The sequence below is a fragment of the Rhipicephalus sanguineus genome, unplaced genomic scaffold, assembly GCF_013339695.2.
Source record: "Rhipicephalus sanguineus isolate Rsan-2018 unplaced genomic scaffold, BIME_Rsan_1.4 Seq963, whole genome shotgun sequence".
Classification (NCBI taxonomy): Eukaryota; Metazoa; Arthropoda; class Arachnida; order Ixodida; family Ixodidae; genus Rhipicephalus; species Rhipicephalus sanguineus.
Window position 1 is genome coordinate 55,023 of NW_023616390.1, and position 22,457 is coordinate 77,479.

A 22,457-nucleotide genomic window follows, 5' to 3' on the forward strand; every position below is an offset into this window, starting at 1 on the left:
AAAGGGAAGCTAACAAGCTTGGACAAGCGTTGAACACAATGCGTGTCCGTGTCATTTTTAAAAATTTTGTCCCCGTCTGAAAAAGTCCCACTGTTTCCTTAGTGCATTGATTTGGTTGCGAGGACACTGTGCTTGTAACAGAGTTCCCAGAGAAATTGGATATCACTGGTTCAAGTGTAGCTCCTAATTGAAACTGCTTATCAAGAAGCAACGACTATTTGAGGCTGGAAAACATTCTTAGTACTTCTCTCTCTCCTGGATCAGTGGTCGTTCTCGGTTTTTCACGTACACGGCAGTGAAAGCACGGTCTTTCTTGTAAAAAAGAGGGCAGCTGTGAAAACTTCTGCAGTTTAAGACATTTTGTTGCCTTGGAGATTAACTAGCTTTGGAGAAGTTGCATGGCCCACCAGTGATCATTAAGTCATTGCACACTTGTGGTATGGCTGGCTAATTAATAGCAGAAACAAGTAACTGGAATAAGTCCTCCCACAGTGCTAACGCGGGCTTTATGGAAAAATGGAATCCTGTTGTTCAATATGCAAAGTTATACTGGAAGTGTGCTGCGTGGGGTCATTTGTTGTGAATCTTAAAACAACTTTTTTTTTAATATAGTATGCTCTCTCTAACAATGTTACGTAACATTTCAGTTGTTTATAAATTGCTTTCATTATGGGTTAATTGTTAAAACCACTTCTGATTTTATTGATGTAAAGTGAGGCTCCCGAATAGGAGTCAAGGTTCACAATTCTTGGGTGATAACTTTCCTGGAAAATACCTAAGGTGATTGTAGCAGTACATTGCAATAGCCCATGTTTGTCATTGCCCTTTTGCAATATAACTTGTTGTGCAGTCTGGATCTATGGGTGGCATGGTGGCCTGCTGCCTAGTGTTGGTGGGTGACCTTATGTTGACCTTGGTCGAGGGGTCAAGAGTCTTAGGTGTTGGAGTCATCATCGACCTGAGTGTAGTGCGCAGTGAGAACAACTTCTGCATTATGGTAGGCCTCCTCTTTTTTCTCACTCATCAATTTAGTATTTTCTCCTGTTAACATTGTTGACACTCTGTCCACTGCACTCGCAGGAGTTTGATGGGGGTGAGGCTGAGAGCTGTGCTTACAACTGGATCTTTTGGTTTGCCACTGAAGAAGAAAAGAATGAGTTCCTCAGCCTTGTCTCCATTTCTTGGCAAGAAATGTTCAAGGTTGGTGCTACTGTATGGCATATTTTATGAATTGTCTTTGTCTGGTAAAATGACACTGCCATTTGTGAATTTCGTAGCAAAATTTAATTACAACTGGTTTGTGACCTTCTTATGATGATAATTATGTAATGTGCAGTAGAGTCCTTATGTTATTGTTAATATTTTCTGTTACATTTCTGTTACATATTTCTGTTACATTCTGTTACATATTTGGAGAGCTATCCTTGGCATTTAGTGCAGAGACTTGTGAAGACGGGGACCAGAAGAAGGAGAAACACACACAGTGTGTTGTCTTGTCCCCGTCTTCATAAGCCACTGCGCTATACGCCAGGGATATGTCTTTCCAACAAAGCCAGAAGTCAACCCTTGCTAAGATTTGGAGAGCATTTAATTCATGGGAAATTTCAATTTGATATACACAAACGTGCTGTTGTAATCACCCATTGAAACCTCTATTTGCTTTCGACAATTTTCTGTGACAATGATAGGCAAAAGCTTCAAGGTTTCAGTGCCAGGATGTTTTGATGAGAAGCAAAAGCTTCAAATTTTTAGTGCCAGGATCTGCTAGCTAGGATGTTTTGATGAGAATACAGCGTGAAGTGTGTGCACACTTGTTACGGTGTCCAAAGTATGTATCAGCACGCACATTGTGTTCTGCACATGGGTTCCAAATCCCCTGGTTGTGCAAAAAACATTGATGCTGTATTAGAGGCACCATTTTCTGTGCTCATTGTGCATTATGTGTGCTTTGTATGTACCTGTGCAAGGGTTTTTCGAAGTGCACTGTGCCACCAAGGTTTCTCTAACTGCTGCAAATATTAAGTGCAAATTGCTATCACAGGCGATATGTGTTTACTAGGGTGTACGAATATTCGAAATTTCGAATATTTTTCGAATATGGTTTGCTATTCGATTCGATTCGCACTGGAATTTTACTATTCGAATTTCCCAAAACAAATACAGTCAATGTCCGATTGAAAGTGACCCCTTCAGATTTTTAATATGCTTCACCTCATTACACTCACGTATTGCGGCAAAGCTGCCTTTCAAGCTCCGTTACGGTCGAACTTTGCCAAGAGACACTCAACGTTTGATTGGAAGTGATCCCCAGATTTTTCAATATGCTTCACCTCATCACACCCCGGTACTGCGGCACAGCTGCCTTTCAAGCTCCGTTACGGTCGAACTTTGCCAAGACACAATGTCCGATTGAAAGTGTCTCTAGATTTTCAATATGCTTCACCTCATGACACCCCCGTATTGCGGCAAAGCTGCCTTTCAAGCTCCGCTACGGTCGCAAATTAACTCAAGAAAACGCTGGTTCCAATGGAGATGAAAGATGTGGCAGAGGTGGGGGCTAAATTAACACTGTTTTGGACCTGAAATTTGGACAGGAAGTCCGAAAAATCGGAAGCCGAAGCTTTTTAGCATGCAAAATTTCAGATGTTCGACGTCTATGTATCGTCGATGTATGACGTCGATGTATCGACGTCTACGAGGCAGATTTGGAACTTCGGACTTGAAGGGAGCACACCCTTGTCCGCCACATCAGTTGGGCTTCCACAGAAGTTGAAAGAGGAGAGGCTGAAGAAATGGCATCTTTGCCTATCACGTTGTAAAGTGTTGTCGCAACACTTAGGTTGCACCAAATCATGTACATAAGTACATCAGCCTCAACATTCCTCATTCTTGTAAGAAACTATGAAACCACCCCTCTAGTGCTTCATCAACCTAGCGAAAAGAACACTTTCATGTTGCTATCTCATAGAATGCTTAGAAACCTCTCTAACTGTATTTCGCTTCGAAGTATTAGAAAATATTCTAAAATTTCTAGAAATATTCGAAAAATATTCTGTTTCGATTCGCACATCACTTCATATTCGAATTGCTTCGCACCCAAATTTTGCTATTCGCAGAGCTCTAGTGTTTTACCTTACAAGCCGTTTCAGCAGTGTGTACAAATTGTATACACTACTTATTCTTTGCAACATTCCAGAGTGCAAGTTCAGTGATGACTTCCTACGCTGTTTTATGTTCACAGTTGCCTGTTATGCTTCTGTGACAGCTTGGAATTTTCCTTTTTCATCAGGTCCCCACTCGAAGTTGCTCCTAGTGCAGCGGCCACCTGATGAAGCACTGCCTGGAAAAGCCCTCAGCTTGAAAGCAAGCTCAACGAGGCCAGGGCATTGTTGTCCTTGACACTTACGTTGCAGCCTTCGGATGCTCACAGAAGGTTACTTGCAAGGTTTCCTATGTTTTTTAGTTTTATAGTTAATAGGAAGGAGCTTTAAGATGGACTTGCCCGAGTTAGAAGGGTGCAATGCAAGCATTTGTTGAGAAAGTGTGCACAAGTGTGGATGACTTACTGCTTTTTTTTGAGCCAGGTTGTAACCTGCTTAGCAGGATTGTGATATAATCTATTTCGTGATGATTTGCTATAGTGGGAGCATTGCACAGATGCGAGGGACAGAATGTTACTATGTTTGTCTCTTCTCTCAATCTATTCCCTATTTTCTGTGCACGTGCTGATGTCAGTGACAAATCTGTACAAGAAAACTTGTTCTTCATTTCCACTTTTACTTCTGTGTAGCTTTTACTCTGTGTGTGTGTGTGTGGACAGCTGCTTAATCACTGTGCGTGCAGTCTAGGCACAATTGGATATAGAGCACCCTGGTGGCTCGAGAATGAATGGTAGCATACCTTTAAGGCCATATGAGAGAGGCTTCTGTCACGTCACCTTGATGAGGGTAAACTGGAGAGTATGGTCCTGTTTTTCTTTGATTCTTTGCTGTGGACAGTGTTTGCTCTAAATCTGCTTTGGCTACTGCTAGGGAGCAGGACTGTTTAAGCATAGCTGAGTACTGGTTAACATGACATAGTGCTAGTGAGCAGATGCACAATGCCTAATGTTCACAAAGCCTTCATCTTGCTTACTGTGATAGGCACGTTTGATTCCAATGTAGTTTGGTGCTTGATACGGTGCTCTACGAGATTATTTCAGGTCAGCACTTCTGTTGTTTCTTGACAATGTGTGTGAGCTGCTGCAAACAGGTGAGTCACAAACTAAGTTCGTAACTGTTTTGCGTAATTAATTGCGCGTAACGTAGCAACAAACCAATGTTGAGACATAGAACAGCCAGACTGCTGCTATCATTTGCACAACTGTCATCCAGTCTGTTTTTCTTACCTTCTTTTTTTCCAAGCATGGCAAAAGATGGTATGGGGCTGCCTCTGTCAGTCTAGTACTCCTTATTACACTTTTTCATTATTATTCTACCGTTATGTGAACATAATTTAGATGCAAGTTGTACAGGCTAGAGTCAGGCACTTAGGCCAGCCTCTCCACTTTATTTTATTAATGTTCCTCTCTCCAGATGCCACCGTATACCTCGTGTAGGGCCGCACTTATTTTCCGCGTGTTTGATGAGGTGCGCCCTTCCATGGAAGTGTGAAATATTTTTTCAATTTTGGATCCACCTAAAAACCTATCTAATTGTGCCATATATACTTAACGATGGGATATCTGGCGTCTAGCTGCAGACATCGTCGTTAGACGTCTTCATCGGTATCGCTGCTCGGGCTCGGCTCGTCATCACTGCTCGGGTCATCTGCACGTTCATGTATCCAGTCGTCCTCAGTGCCGTCCATGGCATTGGAAATCCCGGTGACCTTAAAACTTTTTATAATAATATCCGCAGACACACATGTTGTGCTATTTGCAGTCATCAAAATGAATTGCGGCACAAAGAATCAATGGCGCTGGCGAGAAAAGCGACAAGATCTCCCAGATAGTGCTGCACGCCCGAAGCTCACAGATAGCGCGGCGTGACGAAGCCGCAAGACAGCTATTGCCATCTGGTGGCTCCTGCGAAATGCGCCGTACGCGGTACGTGACGACGCTGCCATTTGCTGGCGAGATTGTTTTTTTTTTTTAATTTGGACTGCCAAGTTGGAAGGAGCGGCCCTTACATGTGCGCGGCCCTTAGTTGAGTGTATACGGTAGTTCATCAATGGAGGTGCAAGAATTGCGGCTGTGGATGCAAGTTTGGGCTCTTTTAATAGTGACCAATGAACATTGGCATGCTTAAAGTGCAATTCTGTTTGTGTAGCTATTGCCAGCTCATTGAAGGGGGCCCTGTATAGGCATCGTTTGTGTGCGTTTGATGAACGAGTCCAACCGCATGATGCAAGATACAGTGAAGCCAAAGAAAATGGAGGAGCATAAACGTAAAAGTAATACAAGGAAAAAAAAAAACTTGCCGCAGCTGGGCATCGAATCCATGTTCTCTCCCTTATGCTTTGCTACTGCTGCACTCTAGTCTTGTTCAATATCTTGAGTATTTGTGCCCAAGATGGTTACCACATGACGCTCATGGCAAAAACATGTTGTTGGGCTAGTTGCTTCGTATTATGCACAAGGCAAAGAAACAACACCCTCTCCTGTTCTTGTTTCCTCGCCTTGTGTTGCACATCCTTTTACCCATAGGCATACGGGATCTTATGGGCAAGATACTGACCAGATATCACTCATACACCACCTCATGGCATCAAGACTGCCTTTACTACGAAAGGATTGAAAAGTTGAGATCGGAGGGACTTGATTTTCTGTTAGCCTCAACCACGTGCACCACCGCAAGGCAAAGCGAATGGAATTAAGTCTTTCTTAATTTGAGCGTGTCATGCGAGCTTCAAGTTCTGTGAAATGAAAATTAGTGTTCGTCAAAGTGGAATGCAAGGGCAAAATGAAGTCGCCCATGCACAGAACTAGTTATATTGTATTCTGGAGGCCACAGGGAAAGAATGAGCTTGAAGGAGTACTTGTGCAAAATTTTGAAGGTGAGATAACTTGTGAGATAGATTTGTGTGGACACACACATTATCTATTAAATATCAACGGCTAATATAGCTTACAGCGTATTAAAAATCTATTTTAAAGTGTGTGCCATGAACCTACCTGCACGCGAAATAGAGCACCTTGCAACATAGACACCATCTTGGTTCTAGCGTAAACAACCAACAGCCACCTACATGACGAGCTTGTGGCTGCCATGCTCCTTGCGTGCCCTCTCTCCCGCATTTGTCAACATGATGCCCATATCCATGCAATGCTGCTCATAGTGCATGTGGCGAATCTGTCACTGTTTTGTGTGCTCCCATGGCCAGCAGCACTTCCTGAAGCTGAGACTGCAACTGGGCACTATAGAAATGTCTCCAAATAATTAACCACCGCATGCTCGAGCAAAGAAGGTTTCCAGCTGTGATAGGTGGATCATTAGCTACATATTGCAACAGAAAAAACAAAAACAAGATGTACCATTTTTGTGTCATTACTCCTTTAAAGAACATATTTAACCCCTTAAGTGCCGATTAAATTATGAAAAATTGTTGGAAAATTGCCATATTTTTTGTGATGTGAAATTCTTCAATAACATGTTCAAAACAAAAAAATACTTGCAAAAACATTTTACGGCAGATAAAAATGCTTTATTTGTCATATTTCGCGCTGTCATGTAATACACAGGCCAGTAGCCAGGAATTTTTTTCAGAGGGTGGGGGGGGGCACTTGCTTAAAGCCTTGAAAAACACCTATTTTCGTTATTTATTTTCGGTTAAACACCCCCTCCATCAGAATTTGGGGGGGGGGGGGCTGCCCAGGTCCCAAGCCCCCCCCCCTGGCTGCGGGCCTGGTAACACCCGATGCCTGGGGCATTTGATGTGTATTCCTAAAGAAATTTCTCCAGCTCCAGAAAGTCAGGGTTCCATTTGACATCCCGCAGGCAAAATGTACTATTCCTGGACAGTTCAATACAAAGTAGATGAGGCTACCATCCTTGTGGTAGCGTTCAAAGCATGGCACTGCGCCATGTTCGTTTTAATGCGCTTGAAACGCAAGGCGCGCATTTTGCCATTTAGTGTGCAGACTCTCATTCAATAAAGGCGCCAATCGCGGAGACCGTGCTGCTATCTATGCTTTATATAGGAAAACACCATTTGACGAGCTAGGCTCATCAAAAGCCTCATGAAACATTGCTGAAGAGCCACAACGAGCACAGGTCATCATAAGCAAAAAAAGTGATGTTTGCTCATGACGAGTGCATGTTGTCATAAGCGCTTAAGGGGTTAAGATTGGTCCCATTGGCATTTGTGTACTCATGGTGCCACAAAAAGTTGCCAGCAACTTGGCATTACTTGGTAACAAGAACAACAACTTGAAGTAACATACAGTAAAACCAGAAAAAGCATTGGGGAAGTTAATTGAGCACCTAAGCATTAGCGAGATGTAACAGTGGCTGGTGTGTCTGTACTGGACACTGCAGCTGTTAACGCGTTGCTATGGCTTTCATCTCTAATAAAGTACGCAGCACGGCATGGCCACGTCAGCTGCTGTCATGTTTTGAGACACCAGTTATTGAAGTGAACAAGCGGTAGAAAAAAAAAAAGTTCTGCGCTGCTCTGCCACATTGTTCATGAACCAACTAGCCCACCTAAGAACCCTTGTTATTTTCCTGTTTAGGGCCTCTTTGAGAGTCATGGCACTAGTTTAGCATATTTGGGCAGCAGCGAACACATCTGTGCAACTCCGAGTCTGTTTAGTGCATTCAGACAGCATGAAACTTCATAAATAGCTTCAGAAGCTACTGCTTTTAGTTCAACTAAAGTTGAGAACGTCGGTCAGTTTTTGTTGAATGTTACTGCTGCTCTGCATCCTCAGAAGGAGATCGTTTTGCTTAAAGGGAATCATTTTTGTGTACCCTAAGATAGTGGGCAGCTGTGAAACAGCAAGTTTCCTAAGAGTAAACGTGAGCAGTTTATTCTGGTTTTAACCCAGCACCACAGTTAGTAGAGCACGCTGTACGTGCAGGTAGTTGATTGACATCTCCACAAAGGTGGTTCACACTCTGGACCTTTTGTTTAATTAACCTGCATTGGATTCATTCATACTTCTTCACTGCTCTCATGTGGATGACAGTTTTACCTTTTATGAAACTCCATCCGCCCTGCATATGTCTAAAAAAGTTATTTTCTTGTGTTGTTAAGCTCTAGATGTGGTTATTTATGTGCACAACACTGTTGCATCACTTTATGCTCAGTATGAATTAACGACTTAAATAGCAAAAACATTAAGCCGAAGAAGTAGTGTTTTTAGATACCAAGTCCAAACAATTTCTAAAGCTTTTTTACACTTCTCTAATGGCTTGAGTATTACCTAAACACAGTGACATGTAAGGAAGCACTTGAAATTACTGATACTATCATGTATCATATAAACTACATTTTTATTTAGTTGTGATGTTCTTGCTTTTGGTCTTACAAGAAAGTTTCGGTCCTATTAAAGGTTTGTGAAGGCTGTCCCTTTACAGAGCACAGTAACAGATGTGTATGTGTTGTGTGGTCATGTTGAAGGTGTGTGGCAGAGTTTGTGTATTTTGTTGACTAGGTTATGCTTTTTTGAAAACCTTATCTATATTTTAATGTTCAGTGCATTACTGTTGCATAGTTTTATACCAATGCCTTGTAGCATATTCGATGGTTTCTCTTCCATCATGTTCATGTAGTATTCTCACATTTGGCCTTGTTTCAAGCCCATTATGTTTTTTATGGATCCATACTGCTTGATGTGTGTAAGAAGGATTCTTGCATCGAAGCAACAAATTTTACTATAGCTCTGGCAGACTCCTTCGATGTTTTGGAGGAGTGGCTCCTTGGAATGTTTTGTGCTGTCATCATTTAATTTTGCATCCTCTGTCAGGCACAGAAGCAAACAACTCATTGAATTTGGCAGCTGCTTTCCTCATGGAAAAAAAAATAACAAAACAAAAAAGAAACAATGCATCTGGTGTAAAGTGATGGTCTGTTTATTAGAATGGAAATTTATTTGTGTTCTTTTGACATTAGTGAGCAAAATAGAAGGCTGTCCTTGTATTTGTGGTTAATCAAATTAACTATGTTTGCCATGGAATGTTGATCATTTCTGCGGTGATGCGATTGCCAAACTGCACCAAAAAGCGAAACTACTATCCTTCTACGCCTGGGTACAAATTATCACATTTTATGCCACACTTGTGCCAAGGTGTCACTGTCGCTGTCTCAGGTTGGAGAAAGAGAAAATAGTAAATGCTAGAAATATGTGACTATAATGTCATCCTGAGTGGTCACATGAAGACTGACAGGCAAGTGCCCTAGAGTTGATTTTCTTAACGGCATTACCTACACTGAATGGAAGACAAATTTGTCACATGTGACACATGCAGCACACCATAATCATACAGGCAGCTGACAAGTGTTTTTCCTCGCGATTGCGCCTACAACTCGGCTATTAAGGCTCATGCTCTGCCGTCAACTGCATTACCGTTTATTTGAGAAGTGGGAGCATGACTGAAGCATTCGCTCGAGTGCCAACTACCTTAACCCCGTGAAAAGGCATCCTTGCACGGACGTTGGTCTCCTGTGTGTACACTGTGTAAGCCTAGCACAAGAGATGTTCACATATACTGTATTACTTCGTGAAGATATCCACTTGAATTCGACTCAGAATTCATGCTAAAATTGCAGTTTTTTGCAGTGCATGCAAATTATACGTGATTGTAGCCATGTTGTTATGATGCAGGAAACTGCACATGCATCGAAGCATATAAAAAAGAGCAGTGATACGTACTTTACGCTCTCTCCGAAAGATGGGCAGAAATTACACTCACTGCAAAGGCATAGTGCCTGTGAAATCCTGATGCTCATGATATTCAGTCACAGGGGTAGCAACTATGTCTTACTGAGAGAGCAGTGGAAAAACACTCATGTACGTACATAGACAAGGTACAGTACTCACAGATTGAAACAGGACATTTTAAGGCTAAGTAACGCACATAGTACTTTCATTTCCAGCGTCTTCAGTTGGGGTCATATCGGCGTAATTTTGACTCAAATGCATAGATCAGAACCAACATTACCTTTGAGATCAGACTCGTTGCGACGTGATGTGGTTACCTCGAGCAGTTGCGCATACCAGTCATTATACTGAAAAATTTGATGTGTTTGAATCCCTGAGTACTGTACATGTTACAAAAAATTGTTCAAATTAATCCAGAGCATTCCACTATAATAACCAGAATTTTTGTACAGCATATTTCGGTCACAGTTAAATAAAATGATTACATTTAGCTGCATTCAGTGCATTGCAAGGACCCATGTGCCTAAGAATTATGTCCTTCAACCAGTGGATAACCACAGAAGATATACTACCCAACATAACTGCAATGTCGGGCCTGCACTGAGAGCACGAATATGGGGAGGATTAGGTATTTTTATGGTTAGTAAATTTTAAATGCTTCAGAAAATTGAGCAGTCTGCGTTTAGCAGAGTATGAAGTACTGAAGTGAATCTCACTTCATTTCTTTCACACTACAGCATTGGAGAAAATCATTGAACAGCTTACTAATCTTAATTATATTGGGAAATATATTTTACATCAGGAGGCCAGGAGTCACAGGACTGTGGAAAGTTGAGGTTCCTCACAGGAAAATGAAGAGGAATAACGATTTCATCTTCTGGGATAACCTGTATCCCAGAGGATATGCACCTGTGCATGCATAGAATCTGTCGGGAGAACATGGCTGTGCTGCTGTTTTGGTAGACCAAATATTTTCACGTGAAAAGATGTGGCTGGCAACTTCCTTGAAAGGGTGATCTGCTACTCCGAAATTAACTGCTCCAAAGTAGCCTGGACCAATCGCATCACTGCATTGTGTAATAAAGGACCCTTCTTCAGGATTGGCCATCATAAATGAACAAGTGCCGCACGTAAAGCACATGCGCATGCAAACTGTGCAACTTTGACATTCAATTTGAGGAAGCCATGCTTCGAGCAAGGGTAAATGCACTGCACAAATGCCCTGCACAACGCACACCCTTCACATGGAACTGGCCATGGCACATGACTTAGGTTGGGAGATGTAGTGCTGCCACTAAATCCAAAGAGCTTGAATCCAATAAATCCAAAGAGGAGAATGGCATATAACTGCTGTCCTTGCTGTGATTTTACCAAAGACTATACTCTGCTTCTTATTATTATGATTTTGTTAGTAATCTTTCATTACCACTAACTGTGCACAACATGGTGCACAAAGTACACCAGAGACAAATGTTTGTCCATTGTCAGAAGGTGCAGTTGATGATGTCACTTTGACTTCTGTGCTTTAGATGACTGTTCACGGAGCGTTATAGTTAACACCAATAAAAGCTGCTGGAAAGTAGACATTATCCCTGGCAATTAACCTTATTGATACATTTAGATAGATGTCATTACAACTTGTCTGCTCTCTCAGCTGCTGCAAAATGTCATGTGGACCTTAACTGTATTATCATTTACAGCTGCTCATCAGAATAATAGTGATCACTGTCTTATGCAGGCTGTTGCGCAGTTGGCAACATGCTTTGATGGTGTGCCTTTTCCTTCAGATGCATTGTATGGCGATTACATGGCTCATGTGTCTACACACACGTGGCCGAATTAGCATCACCATTTGTTTGTGTGTTTCGCATATTTGTATCGTTAAACTTCATCTGTGATATAGCTGTGCATTGCATGGTCTACGCATGTTTCTCCCATGCCTATACATAGGCTTTGTTGTTAGCAGAACCCAGCCAAGCAAGAAATTCTTTGCATCGCACTTTTTTTTACACTTGCTTGTGTTGGCCACATTCACTAGGCTTGACTGTTTTTCTGCAACTTCAATATTGTTGCAGCATTGTGTGTGTGCGCTAAAGATGCAATAATAAAGGAGTGTTATCTGCTGCACCATAGCGCTTCACTTGGGCTAGAGAAGAGGGAGCGAATTTCAGTAATATTGAATTTAAATAATGTCGATGCATGCAGTGTTATACTGGTGTCACACGGGCACTTTTGATAGTGATCAGGGCAGATCCTGATCGGACTTCTTGATTGCGATCAACAATGGTCATTGCTACAGTGCTACACGGTCCAAATAGGTGCAGCCATCAGTCATGTTGCGACCTGACCGTAATCAGGCTTTATCGCACTTTAGAAGTGACCGCACAGCAGCAGCGCTGACCGCGATCATAAGTGCCCCTGTGACAGCCGTATAAAACGTAACCAGAGCCTGAAAAACAGAAAATCTTTTGGTGGGGCATATGTTGCATATACCTTGCATTCTGCTGCCTCTGCATCCTGAGCACGAGGTTTATTGTTTAGTGCCAGTACGATAGCGATTGGCCACAAGCACTGATAGCACATTAGGCTGCCAACGACCTGACCAACGACCACATAATGGCTTGATATATGGTTAAAAGCATATCGAAGAGTGGTGAAGGAGCTACCGTAAGAGAGGTCACTGTAGGAGCACCCCTGAAGAGGGAAGGGCATGGATCATTATTAGATTTGAGTGGGGAAAAAAAAGACTGAACACTTTGAAATGTTGCAAAAAGGAAATTCCAAAGGAGAAACAGTATGATAACACAATGCACTTTAAAATCGCACTGGTCGTGCGGCAGTCGTCACTTGAGGTACATCAGGCAAATCGCGGCTTATCACACACGGCTTATGTCGATCACCGCGAAAAAGTGGCATTCTTTTGTGGGGTCTGAAAATGAGCCGCTGTCGAAACACACGGAGACAATTCCTTTAGTTCGGGTGAGTTGGGGCCATCATTAGAGAAAACTTGAAAAGCGCAAACGACAAAGACTAAACGCATACAACAGGACTGGCGATTTACTTGCAACCGGCGTCATGCATATGCACACATCATCCCACAAGAGATTGCGCGGGTCAGTCTCCAAACATGAATTTTGAAACAAATCTATGATGTATCAATGTGCGTCGAAGACAAGTAATGCGCCAGTCCTGTTGTAAGTATTTCGTCTTCGTCGTTTGCGCTTTTCAAGTTTTTCCTAACACGGAGACAGTTACACGGCCGTGCAAGCAACGCGTGTACAATTATTAAACACTTTTACATACGACGAGCTCGCCTGCCGAATCTAATACACACTAGTTGCTAAATAACCTTATACAATGCCAATACAATACACAGAAAACATAAGACATACAATGCGGCCGCCGGCGTCGCCGATGTTCGACTCACCACTAGGAGCCCGCGGGAAACGAGCCCATGGTTTCGTCCCCCACGGACCCACCGCGGGAGACGTCCATCCACGCACGCTAACAAACCCCAAAAATGTCAAACCACCTGCTGTTTCCTGCACGCCGGCCTAACCACCCCGCGGTGGCGCTGCCGGCGCCACCGCGCAACCCTAACGCGCGCGAGCACAGCGCCACATCTCCCTCGGCGGCCGTTTAACCTAACTGCGGCCTACACTCATGGCCTCCGAGATTAGCCGGCGGCGCGCCGCGCCGCCGGCTAATCTCGGAGGCCATGCTACACTGTACTGCGGCCTATCGGCGAGACGCGCGTGCGCCACGAGGAGCAAACGGCTTTACAGGGGGGTAGCACCCCCACAGTTTTAAGCTGAATGGTTAAAAGGAAGAAACGTGTGATGATTAGCTGACAGCCGCAAACCTTTGGAATATACTACGTGTTAGCGCCAGAAAAAAAGTAAAAAAATTGGGCGGCTACGCACTAGTGGTGCGAATGCTGAGGAAACAGCGAGCTAGTGGCCTTGCCTTCTTCCTCCTCACCCTCACTTCCCTTTCCCACCCTTTGCTATACTATACAAGACTATGCTATGCTTTACCCTCTGTCCTCCTCCTCACCCTCACTTATCTTTCTCACCCTCTCCCCTCCTCATATCACTCCTCGTCGTCCTCACTTTCCCACCCCCTTGCTATACCATACTATATATGCATGGCTATGCGATGATTTACCCTTTTACCTCCTCATCCTCACTTCCCTTGACCGCACGCACAGCGTGCGCGGTCTATCCCGGCCGTGGCTATTCATTATTTCTCTTTCTGCTTATAGCTCTTTGTCTCCCTCTCTCTTTCTTTCGTTGTGTCTTTCTCTCCCTGTCTCTTTTTCTCGTTCTCTGGCCCATAGCAACGCAATCATATGGTTCTTCTTCTATGCGAAGCGAGGCACAGCTGTGCCAAGTGGTTGCTGGGCAACGCGCGTTCCTGGTCTGCGGACAAACGACGAGCTTGAACAGCTCCGCTGTCAAAACGTACGAACCGGTGCATGATCGAGAATTCAAAATTGACGACGAGATGTGGCGCAACAGTCCACTGCACCGTAAGGTCCCTCCTGCACCGAGCCCCTTGATCGTGGGAAAGTAACGCTATTCATTGTACTCTCCCCAGGTGAAAATGTGTAACTGGGAATCTAACTGGTTTCAACTGGTGTTAACTGGAATCAAATGGTCCCAGTTGCGGGCCAACTGGCCCCAGTTGGAAACCAACTGGTCCCAGTTGATTCCAGTTGCAACTGGTTCCAGTTAGCAGCTGGTCCCAGTTACAACTCAACTGGTTCCTGTTGATTCCAACTGCAACTGGTTCCAGTTGGCAGCTGGTCCCAGTTACAACTCAACTGGCCACCAACGGGAACCATGACCAGTTGAACTGAAGGCAGCTGGTCCCAATTGGAAACCATATCCAGTTATATTGGAAGCAAATGGTCCCAATTGTACGCTAACTCGAAGTGCGACCAGTTACTCTGGTTGTACAATTCTTCACAGTGAACGAAAAAAAAAATGAACTCGAAGGTATACGACGTAGCATTGCTGGACTTGAGCGAATGGGTTTTATCCGAGTTTTTTTGCGTCGTACTCACAGAAGGGTACCTGATGACTGGCCTAGTATTGTAAGGGGCCGTTATGAACACAGATGATAGGACGATGAGAGAATAAGAAAATAGCGTCTCATGGTTTGCGAATGAATTGTCTTTTCTTCTTTAGACGTCATCCTCTTCTTCGGGTTGTTTTAACCCCATTACAATAATATTAACAGTCTTACCTGACCTGACATGTATTTTTTAAAATCGTGTATTATCGTCGATTATTCCGTTGCGCAAATGCGCAACACGGTGCATTCAAACGTACCCTTGCTTTAGCATCAGTACTGCTGTCATCAGCTGTTGTCAATCTTTTTACGTCCATCGCGGAGGGAGCGACTAAAAAGCCACCAAAGCGTATTATGATTTCCTGGCGCGGGAGCGCACGCGAGAGAGAAAAAAGAGAGAGCGAGGAGGACGCCAGCGGCCCCTCCGCGAGCGCTTGCGCGCTATTGGTTCTTCTCTTCGGGTGACGTCACTGGGCACGCGAGCACGTTTCCGCACGCCCGAGGATGTTTATGGCTGTTCCATCGTGCGGAAGCACCCTCGCCACGCCGTAGATACGTGCGCGGAGGGCGCCTGAAGAATAACAGACAGACAGACAGTGTCGATAGTTTCGATGAGCAACGTGGTTCCGACTGTCAACGTGAAGTGCCTCCGCGTCGACCTGTGCACGGACGGCGACGCACACGAGTGGATCGCCAGCTACAGTCAGACAACCAACACGACATGGATCGTCGACAGGGAAACCCGAAATCCAAAGAGGTAAGTTCACGTGTTCGTTTCTTTTTCAAGTGGCAAACAGGCCAGTCTAATAACATTTGATGATATCGACGCCAATTTCGAAAATGCTAAATGCGAAAGCGCTGAATGCTCGCTCATCGTATCGAAAGGCGCGACGCTGTGTTTGTGACCGAATGCTGCATTGATATTGTGCATTGAAGCCGCCGCTGCAGCTTGGAAATGCCGCCGCTGAAGTTGGCGTAGTTGAAACGTTGTTTTGAACTGAAACCAAGAGCCCTGCGTTTTCACTGTGAATTTTGGTGGTATTGTGTGATTATTTTCAATTTTGGAAAGTCATGCCTTAAATAGCCGCGTCCATTGAACTTTGCTTAAGTTTTATCACCAGCTTTTGCTATTTGCGGCCCTGTGGCGCGTTTGGTTCGTTCGCAAGTTTGAGTGGCAGAATACGGCATTTTTCACACCTCGTCTTTCGGATGGCGCCGCAAGCAACGCACTGCTGAAGCAGTAACCTCCCTAGCATACGGCCATGCAATGTCTGCATTTTCGATGGTCCATTGTCGCGTGTTTACGCCCCCATTTAACATTTCTACATGTCACTGTACGTCCTAGACCACGGTCACCCTTATGCTTGGTTTGTCGTGTGCTAAGTGAGGCTTCCATTTCGGTGCGGCAGGGTCAGAAAAGGGCTCGCAAGGCTTGCTGATGAAATGCATTTATGTACCGAAAAGTCCACGAATGCTCTTATTTATGAAGGCTAATATATCGCGACGAAAGCAACGTTTGGTTCGCGAATGTTGTTGCTTTCTTTCATCAACCTAGATTGCTGCAGCTTTTTCTGGAAAAACATATTTCTATGCTTCAAGGCTTGACATATTGAACGCCATCACTACTGCTTGATAGAAATGGAATTATGTGCTGGGCGCAAAACATTGGTCTGACCAGTTCGTTGCCAAGCACCTTTGCCGTTAGTGCCCATGCAAAGAAATCTGTTTTCATAACAAAGAGTACGAACCGCAATGCTGATGTATGAATTATTCAGGAGCATACCGTGTTGAAACATTTAAATAACAATTCCCGCATGCTGCACAAGTAGTGTCTTCTTACTGCTTTGTTTTTGTGTTTACCTTCGTATTATGACAGCTTTAGGTCTGTAAGCCTTGCATCCAAGTTCATGATGCTCATTCCAATCACAGCGTGTAGCCAGCTTCAGGCTGTTGACTTGTGTGCATAAAAAAAATCACAGCATATCCACGGGGTGAATGATGATGAGTGGGGCGAAGCTACGGAGGGAATCATCTGTAAACCGTGAAACTCTTCCGTGAAATGCGCCCAGTACATAATATAAGAGTGTGAAACATCGTGTATATATTAAACATCAAACTTTTATTGTACTGTTGGTTTACGTGGTCCCTTCATTGTCACTTGTGATCGGTGAAATGCAAGGAAGAAGTCCGCTCCCGAGCGAAAGAGCGCCAAGAGCGACTGCATTCCCCGCTCGCCCTGTGCGAATTAAAGGCAAGGCTAGAGGAAGACAGGACGCGCGTTCCACGACGCGAGGTCGGTAGCATGCCCAACGAAAGCCAACGGAACGCGATCGTGCAAGTGCTCCGGCTTCGCATCGCCTCATGGTTCCATTTAGCGTCCCAAAACCAAACATATTGCTCAAGGTGTGCCTTGCGTTTTTCGTAGAAATAATTTCTTTATCATGTACATTAAGACGAAAAGTTGAAAGCTCACTAGAGTGTATCGCCCGCAAAGTATGTCTTTTAGTGTGATTTAACTCTCGTACGGCAGGGTCCTCGCGCCGTTGCCGGTCCACCTCGCCCGTTGACGATCGGGCGAGGTGGCTACATATAACTACTACACTTTAAGAAAAACATCTGGCATTCTTTCGTTCTGCTTTTACAAAACATCTGGCGTCTTTCGTTGGTTTATTTCATCAATCAACGGCGTTTTGAACAAAATTTTTATTGTTTAATCACGCACAGGAGAAATCTCACCAGGCACTACCTTGGAGGTAAACAATGGCTGCTAATGGCAATGAGAGACAGAAGAAGTCGGCTTTTAGCTAACACTTACACTTCTACTTCTACTAACGTTTCCTACTGGAACATGCCAATGGCTGCTAATGGGGAATGAGAGACAGAAGAATTCGGCTTTTAGTTAACGCGCACGCTGCGAATTTTTTATTGTTCAACAACGCACAGGAGAAATCTCCCACCGGCACCACCTTGGAGGTCAAAGCGTAAGACTTGTTACTCACTACTACGACCACGACGAGGGACGAACGGGTGCCGCCTTAAGGAGCTTCGCCCCTAAAAAGCAGTTATGGATGTCATGTTAGTGCTTAGACATACACCGAGGGAAGCCGGAACACTGCTGACAAGCTTTTCTGGGCAGTGAAAGAATGACTACCGAAAAACGCATTTAAGGGGAATTTTTTTTAAGGGCTTGACTTTTCTTTGTTAGACGCAGTGTTAATTGGAACTAACAGACAATCAAGCCAAGGAAATTATGGGGGATGTTACTTGTAGCAATTATGACATAAATTTGAAGAAATTAAAGTGCACGAAAAGACAACTTGCCACCAGCAGGGACCACACCTGCAACCTATGAATAACGTGTTCGATGCGCTACCGATTGAGCTACCATTTGTTAGAGCGCGTAAAAGACACGACACTTTGGCCACACCTGGCCCTTGTGCCACAAAAATCCACTAATCATCAAGCTAACATGGCAAGGATTTTGGATGCAGTTTGAAAGCACAATTCATCTTTGACAGATACCAGAAAGTCAAAAGTTCCACTGCTTAATCTCTGTCCTTGATAGAAAAGCAGCTGCTCTTATTGAGGAGCTACATTACTAAGGTAAGAATTTTCAGACAGCTGTGAAGCTTTTGAAAGAAGAATTTGGCAATGGAAAACATAAAGGAAACCCACATGAACACAGTGATCAAGTTACAGCCACTTAAGAATCCAAAAGATGTCAAAGGTGTACGAGAACTTTGTCAGACGGTGCGAGTGCACACGAATGCACTGGAAGCGCTTGGAGTCACAGTGGATTCGTACGCTTTGATGCTGATGCCTATTTTAAAGCGTTGCATGCCTCAACAGTTGTTTGTTGACCACCAGTTTTATGAGAAGAGAATTCTACGTACACTAGAGTGAACAGGAAAGTCGACAGGAGAGAGTAACAGCGGTACTCGTGTAGAGGCACTGAAAGCGTTCATAAATTTTTGTTCAAGCAAGTGAAGCGTAGAGAGTCGCTTGGAGGTTTCAATGACGGTGAAGGCAGAACTCGCAGAAAATAGACTGACAGATCAAACTTCACGAACAAGACTTCCACATTTCAACAGCTCATTCACAAAACGATGTTGCTTCTGTAATCTAAACAACCACAGCACTGAAGGCTGTCGGAGGTCAGTAAAATACGACAAAAAAAAAACTTCAAGATAAAAAGAGGTGCTTCAGGTGAGGCCGAATCACAACGCAAGATTTTGTAAAACCACTGTCGTTTGTAAACGTTGCAAACAAGACACACAACTTCGGTGTGCAGGGCAAAGAGTAATGAAATCGGTAAATGTAATGAGAAACGTGAGGAACGAAAAGACATAACTGTTAGAAAATCGTGCAACCTGCTAGCATCTTCTAACAAGAAGAACGACATTATAGCAGACTGCCATAGCATGGATAGAAAGTGAAAATAAAGCAGAGTATGCAAAAAAAAATTTTCAACAGTGGAAGTCAAAGATCATTCATTCAAAGCAGTCTGGCACGAAGAATTGGTCACTAATTACTCAGCAGAGAAACAAGGCTTAGAGTTGGGTCATTTGGTGGAAAAGAAAATGAAAGTGTGATGAACCCACGGTTTTGCTTCCGGACACCGGCTCAACAGCTGGTGACCTCCACATTCAGTAGGGTACGGATTTGGGCTGGTTGGTGCATGACTTCACGTAGAAAACAGCGCTACGAGACGGGACAAAGAAAGGGCACAAACACGGCGCTGACTATCAACCAAATGTGCTTTTATTCCACCAGTCCGCATATTTATACATCACCATGACTAACGAAAGCATAACAAAAAACCAGAAAAAACCGGTCAGCCTGCGCAAAGGCAAGAATTTTTTTTTTTTTTTAACTCGACAGAAATGCTATCTCCTTCGAAAAAAAATTTCTTGCCTTTGCGCAGGCTGACCGGTTTTTTCTGGTTTTTTGTTATGCTTTCGTTAGTCATGGTGATGTATAAATATGCGGACTGGTGGAATAAAACACATTTGGTTGATAGTCAGCGCCGTGTTTGTGCCCTTTCTTTGTCCCGTCTCGTAGCGCTGTTTTCTACGTGAACTCCACATTCAGTTTTTCTGCCAATGCCTGCAGTTGTGCAAATATTTTTGAGAAAGAAGCTCTCATGTTCTTGTGGTCATTTTCAATTGTCTGCTGTGCCGCTTCTATGTCAATGGCAGCGCTCATGCCGATACTCCTTGTCTGCAGCTTCTTTGACAGTGGTAAAGTGAGGGCTAACACGTGCTCCGCCACATGCAGGCTTACAAAGAACGCTGGACAAGAGTGCCAACATTAGACTTTGCCTGCGCTGGACTTTCGTCATTTCCGCTAAAATTAATCTCCTCTACTGCTGCAATCAACGGCTCAAAGAGGCTCACAAATGAAAGCTCTGCATCGTGCTTCTCGACCCAGCGCGTTTTGCATAGTCCCAAAGGGGCTGCGTTGCAGACTCAGGACAGCTCAAACTTATCATTCTTCGCAAAACGTGTGAGCGACTAGAAGATTCACGGAAAAAGACTGACGTCGCCTTTAGAGTCTCAAAACAGTTTTGGATGACTGTGATGGAGCATGCTGCACACAGAACTAGATTAAGAGAGTGACTGGCGCAGTGAGTGTAGAGTGCGGCTGGATATGTCTCACGAACAGCTGCTTGAACACCATTCGTTCTGCCGGCCATCAAGCTTGCACCATCGTAGCCTTGACCACGGAGATGATGCATGTTAATTCCAATGTCTATAAGGAACCTCATGATGGTGTCGGCGAGCGCCCGGCCACTTTAGTTGTGAATTAGCACAAAGGACGCCGCCATTGTCCACAGAGTGTTGATTTGTGTGCGCTGGCGTGTATGATGCCAGTCATCTGCCGGTTTCGTTAGGGCAGCTTCAGAAATCCTCAGAAAGAGGATTCTACGAGATATTGACATCGCGGCTGGCCCTGTATTAGACATTTGACAGTGATTATACTGAAAGAAAGAAGAAATTTTATATGTATATGGAAAAATAAAACATTTCATTGTCTCACTTTTGCATTTAGTTGTTGCACTGACAGCGAAAGCAGTGAGGCACGGAATGCTAAATATTTTTTTGTCGTGTTCTTTTCCGAGCGATTTTTTTGTAACCACGGAAAACAACATGGCAAAAAAAAAGTATTCGCTCCTTGCACTAAATAAATGTGAAAAATAATCCCGGTGGATTAACAGTTCACCTGAACTATGGATAAAAATATAATTCACATGGAGTGTGTGAGCGGACCGACTGTTCATCTGGCGAGACGATCTGTGAGGACTAAAAGTTGCCTTGTAGAAGTAACTGTTAGACCCGGGGATGTTAGTCCTTAGAAAATTAATGTACTTAAATGTGCGTCACCTTGTAGACCTTCTAGGTTAGGAAGAATGCAATGGCAGACGCCTGCTGCGTGAAAGTAAGGTAAAAATATGAATAATCTGACCAGAGTCAATTTTCTTTTCATTGTTCAAAACAGAAAAAGAGTGATACCCTGTTTCACAAGCTGAGTGGTTGAAAGAAATCTTGCAGAAAAGCCACCTTCCAGAACCTTTCAACTGTCTATGGCATTGTCGTGCTCGAAAAAAAATATATTTTTTAAACGACATCCTGGGTGGTTTTCGGTGAAAGTGGTTATTTCGGACGGCGGTGTATCATAGAACGAAAAAAAGAAAAAATTTCAAGGGGGGGGGGGGCATAAGCCCCCCCCTTCCCCCTGTCTACGCCCCTGTCAGGAACGTGAAGAGATGGCCAGGGAAAACTAGATTTTGGGTTGATTTTCATTTCCTAAGTGCCACATCCCCCCTTAAAAAAAGCCATTATCGTTCACCGCAATCCCATTTCGCTTCCTGTAGTTGGCTGAAGACTTGGCAGAAATAGTGCCACATTCACATGGGCGTTCTTAGGGGCATTTGTATCTAGAGAAGAGATGTGGACTGCATTATCCAAACTTCTGTTTACATCTTATCGAAATCAGATGCAGCTGTTTGACATGCTGCTGGGAATTTTTGACGTCGCCCACTATGCACACGTGCATCTGGTGTAATTTTTTACACTGCTCTGAAAAAAAATTGCAAGTATAGGGCACATTGAGTACCTTTTGCCTCCTTTCCATGTCTTTCTCTGCTTGCAGCGCTAATGCACATTCCTCAGCTTTAGGGGTGGCATTGTGATTTGCATTGCATTCACTTGAATAAAACTGTACAACTGTATCCCATGTCTTAGCTTTGGTTCAGTGGGGAAGAAAGCTACTGCTAAGGCACTGCAGTGTTTTAGAAGTCATAAAAGGAATGTCTGAACACTGCTGTTTTTAACTTCTCTTCTGTAACCACTTGCAGGTGTCAACGTTTGCACAACCAAGTCAAAGGATGGCAACTGCTGGGCAGTGTTAGTTGTTACAAAGATCATGCAGCGGACGGAAGGCTTGGAATCTGCAAGCGAGATCATATTTTTGGACTCAACAGCCTCCTGCGATGAGTCACAGGCTACCGTTGCTG

General features: G+C 43.9%; 1 protein-coding gene across 1 annotated transcript in view; it reads left to right on the forward strand.

The window, feature by feature from the left end:
• Positions 1-22,457, forward strand: part of LOC119378756 (pleckstrin homology domain-containing family M member 2-like) — a 45,753-nt gene that overhangs the window by 23,027 nt on the left and 269 nt on the right. Inside the window, 4 exon segments of the mRNA XM_049411811.1 lie at positions 851-997; positions 1,081-1,200; positions 4,735-4,864; positions 22,299-22,456. Of these exon segments, the coding sequence (XP_049267768.1) occupies positions 851-997; positions 1,081-1,200; positions 4,735-4,864; positions 22,299-22,456 (555 nt within the window).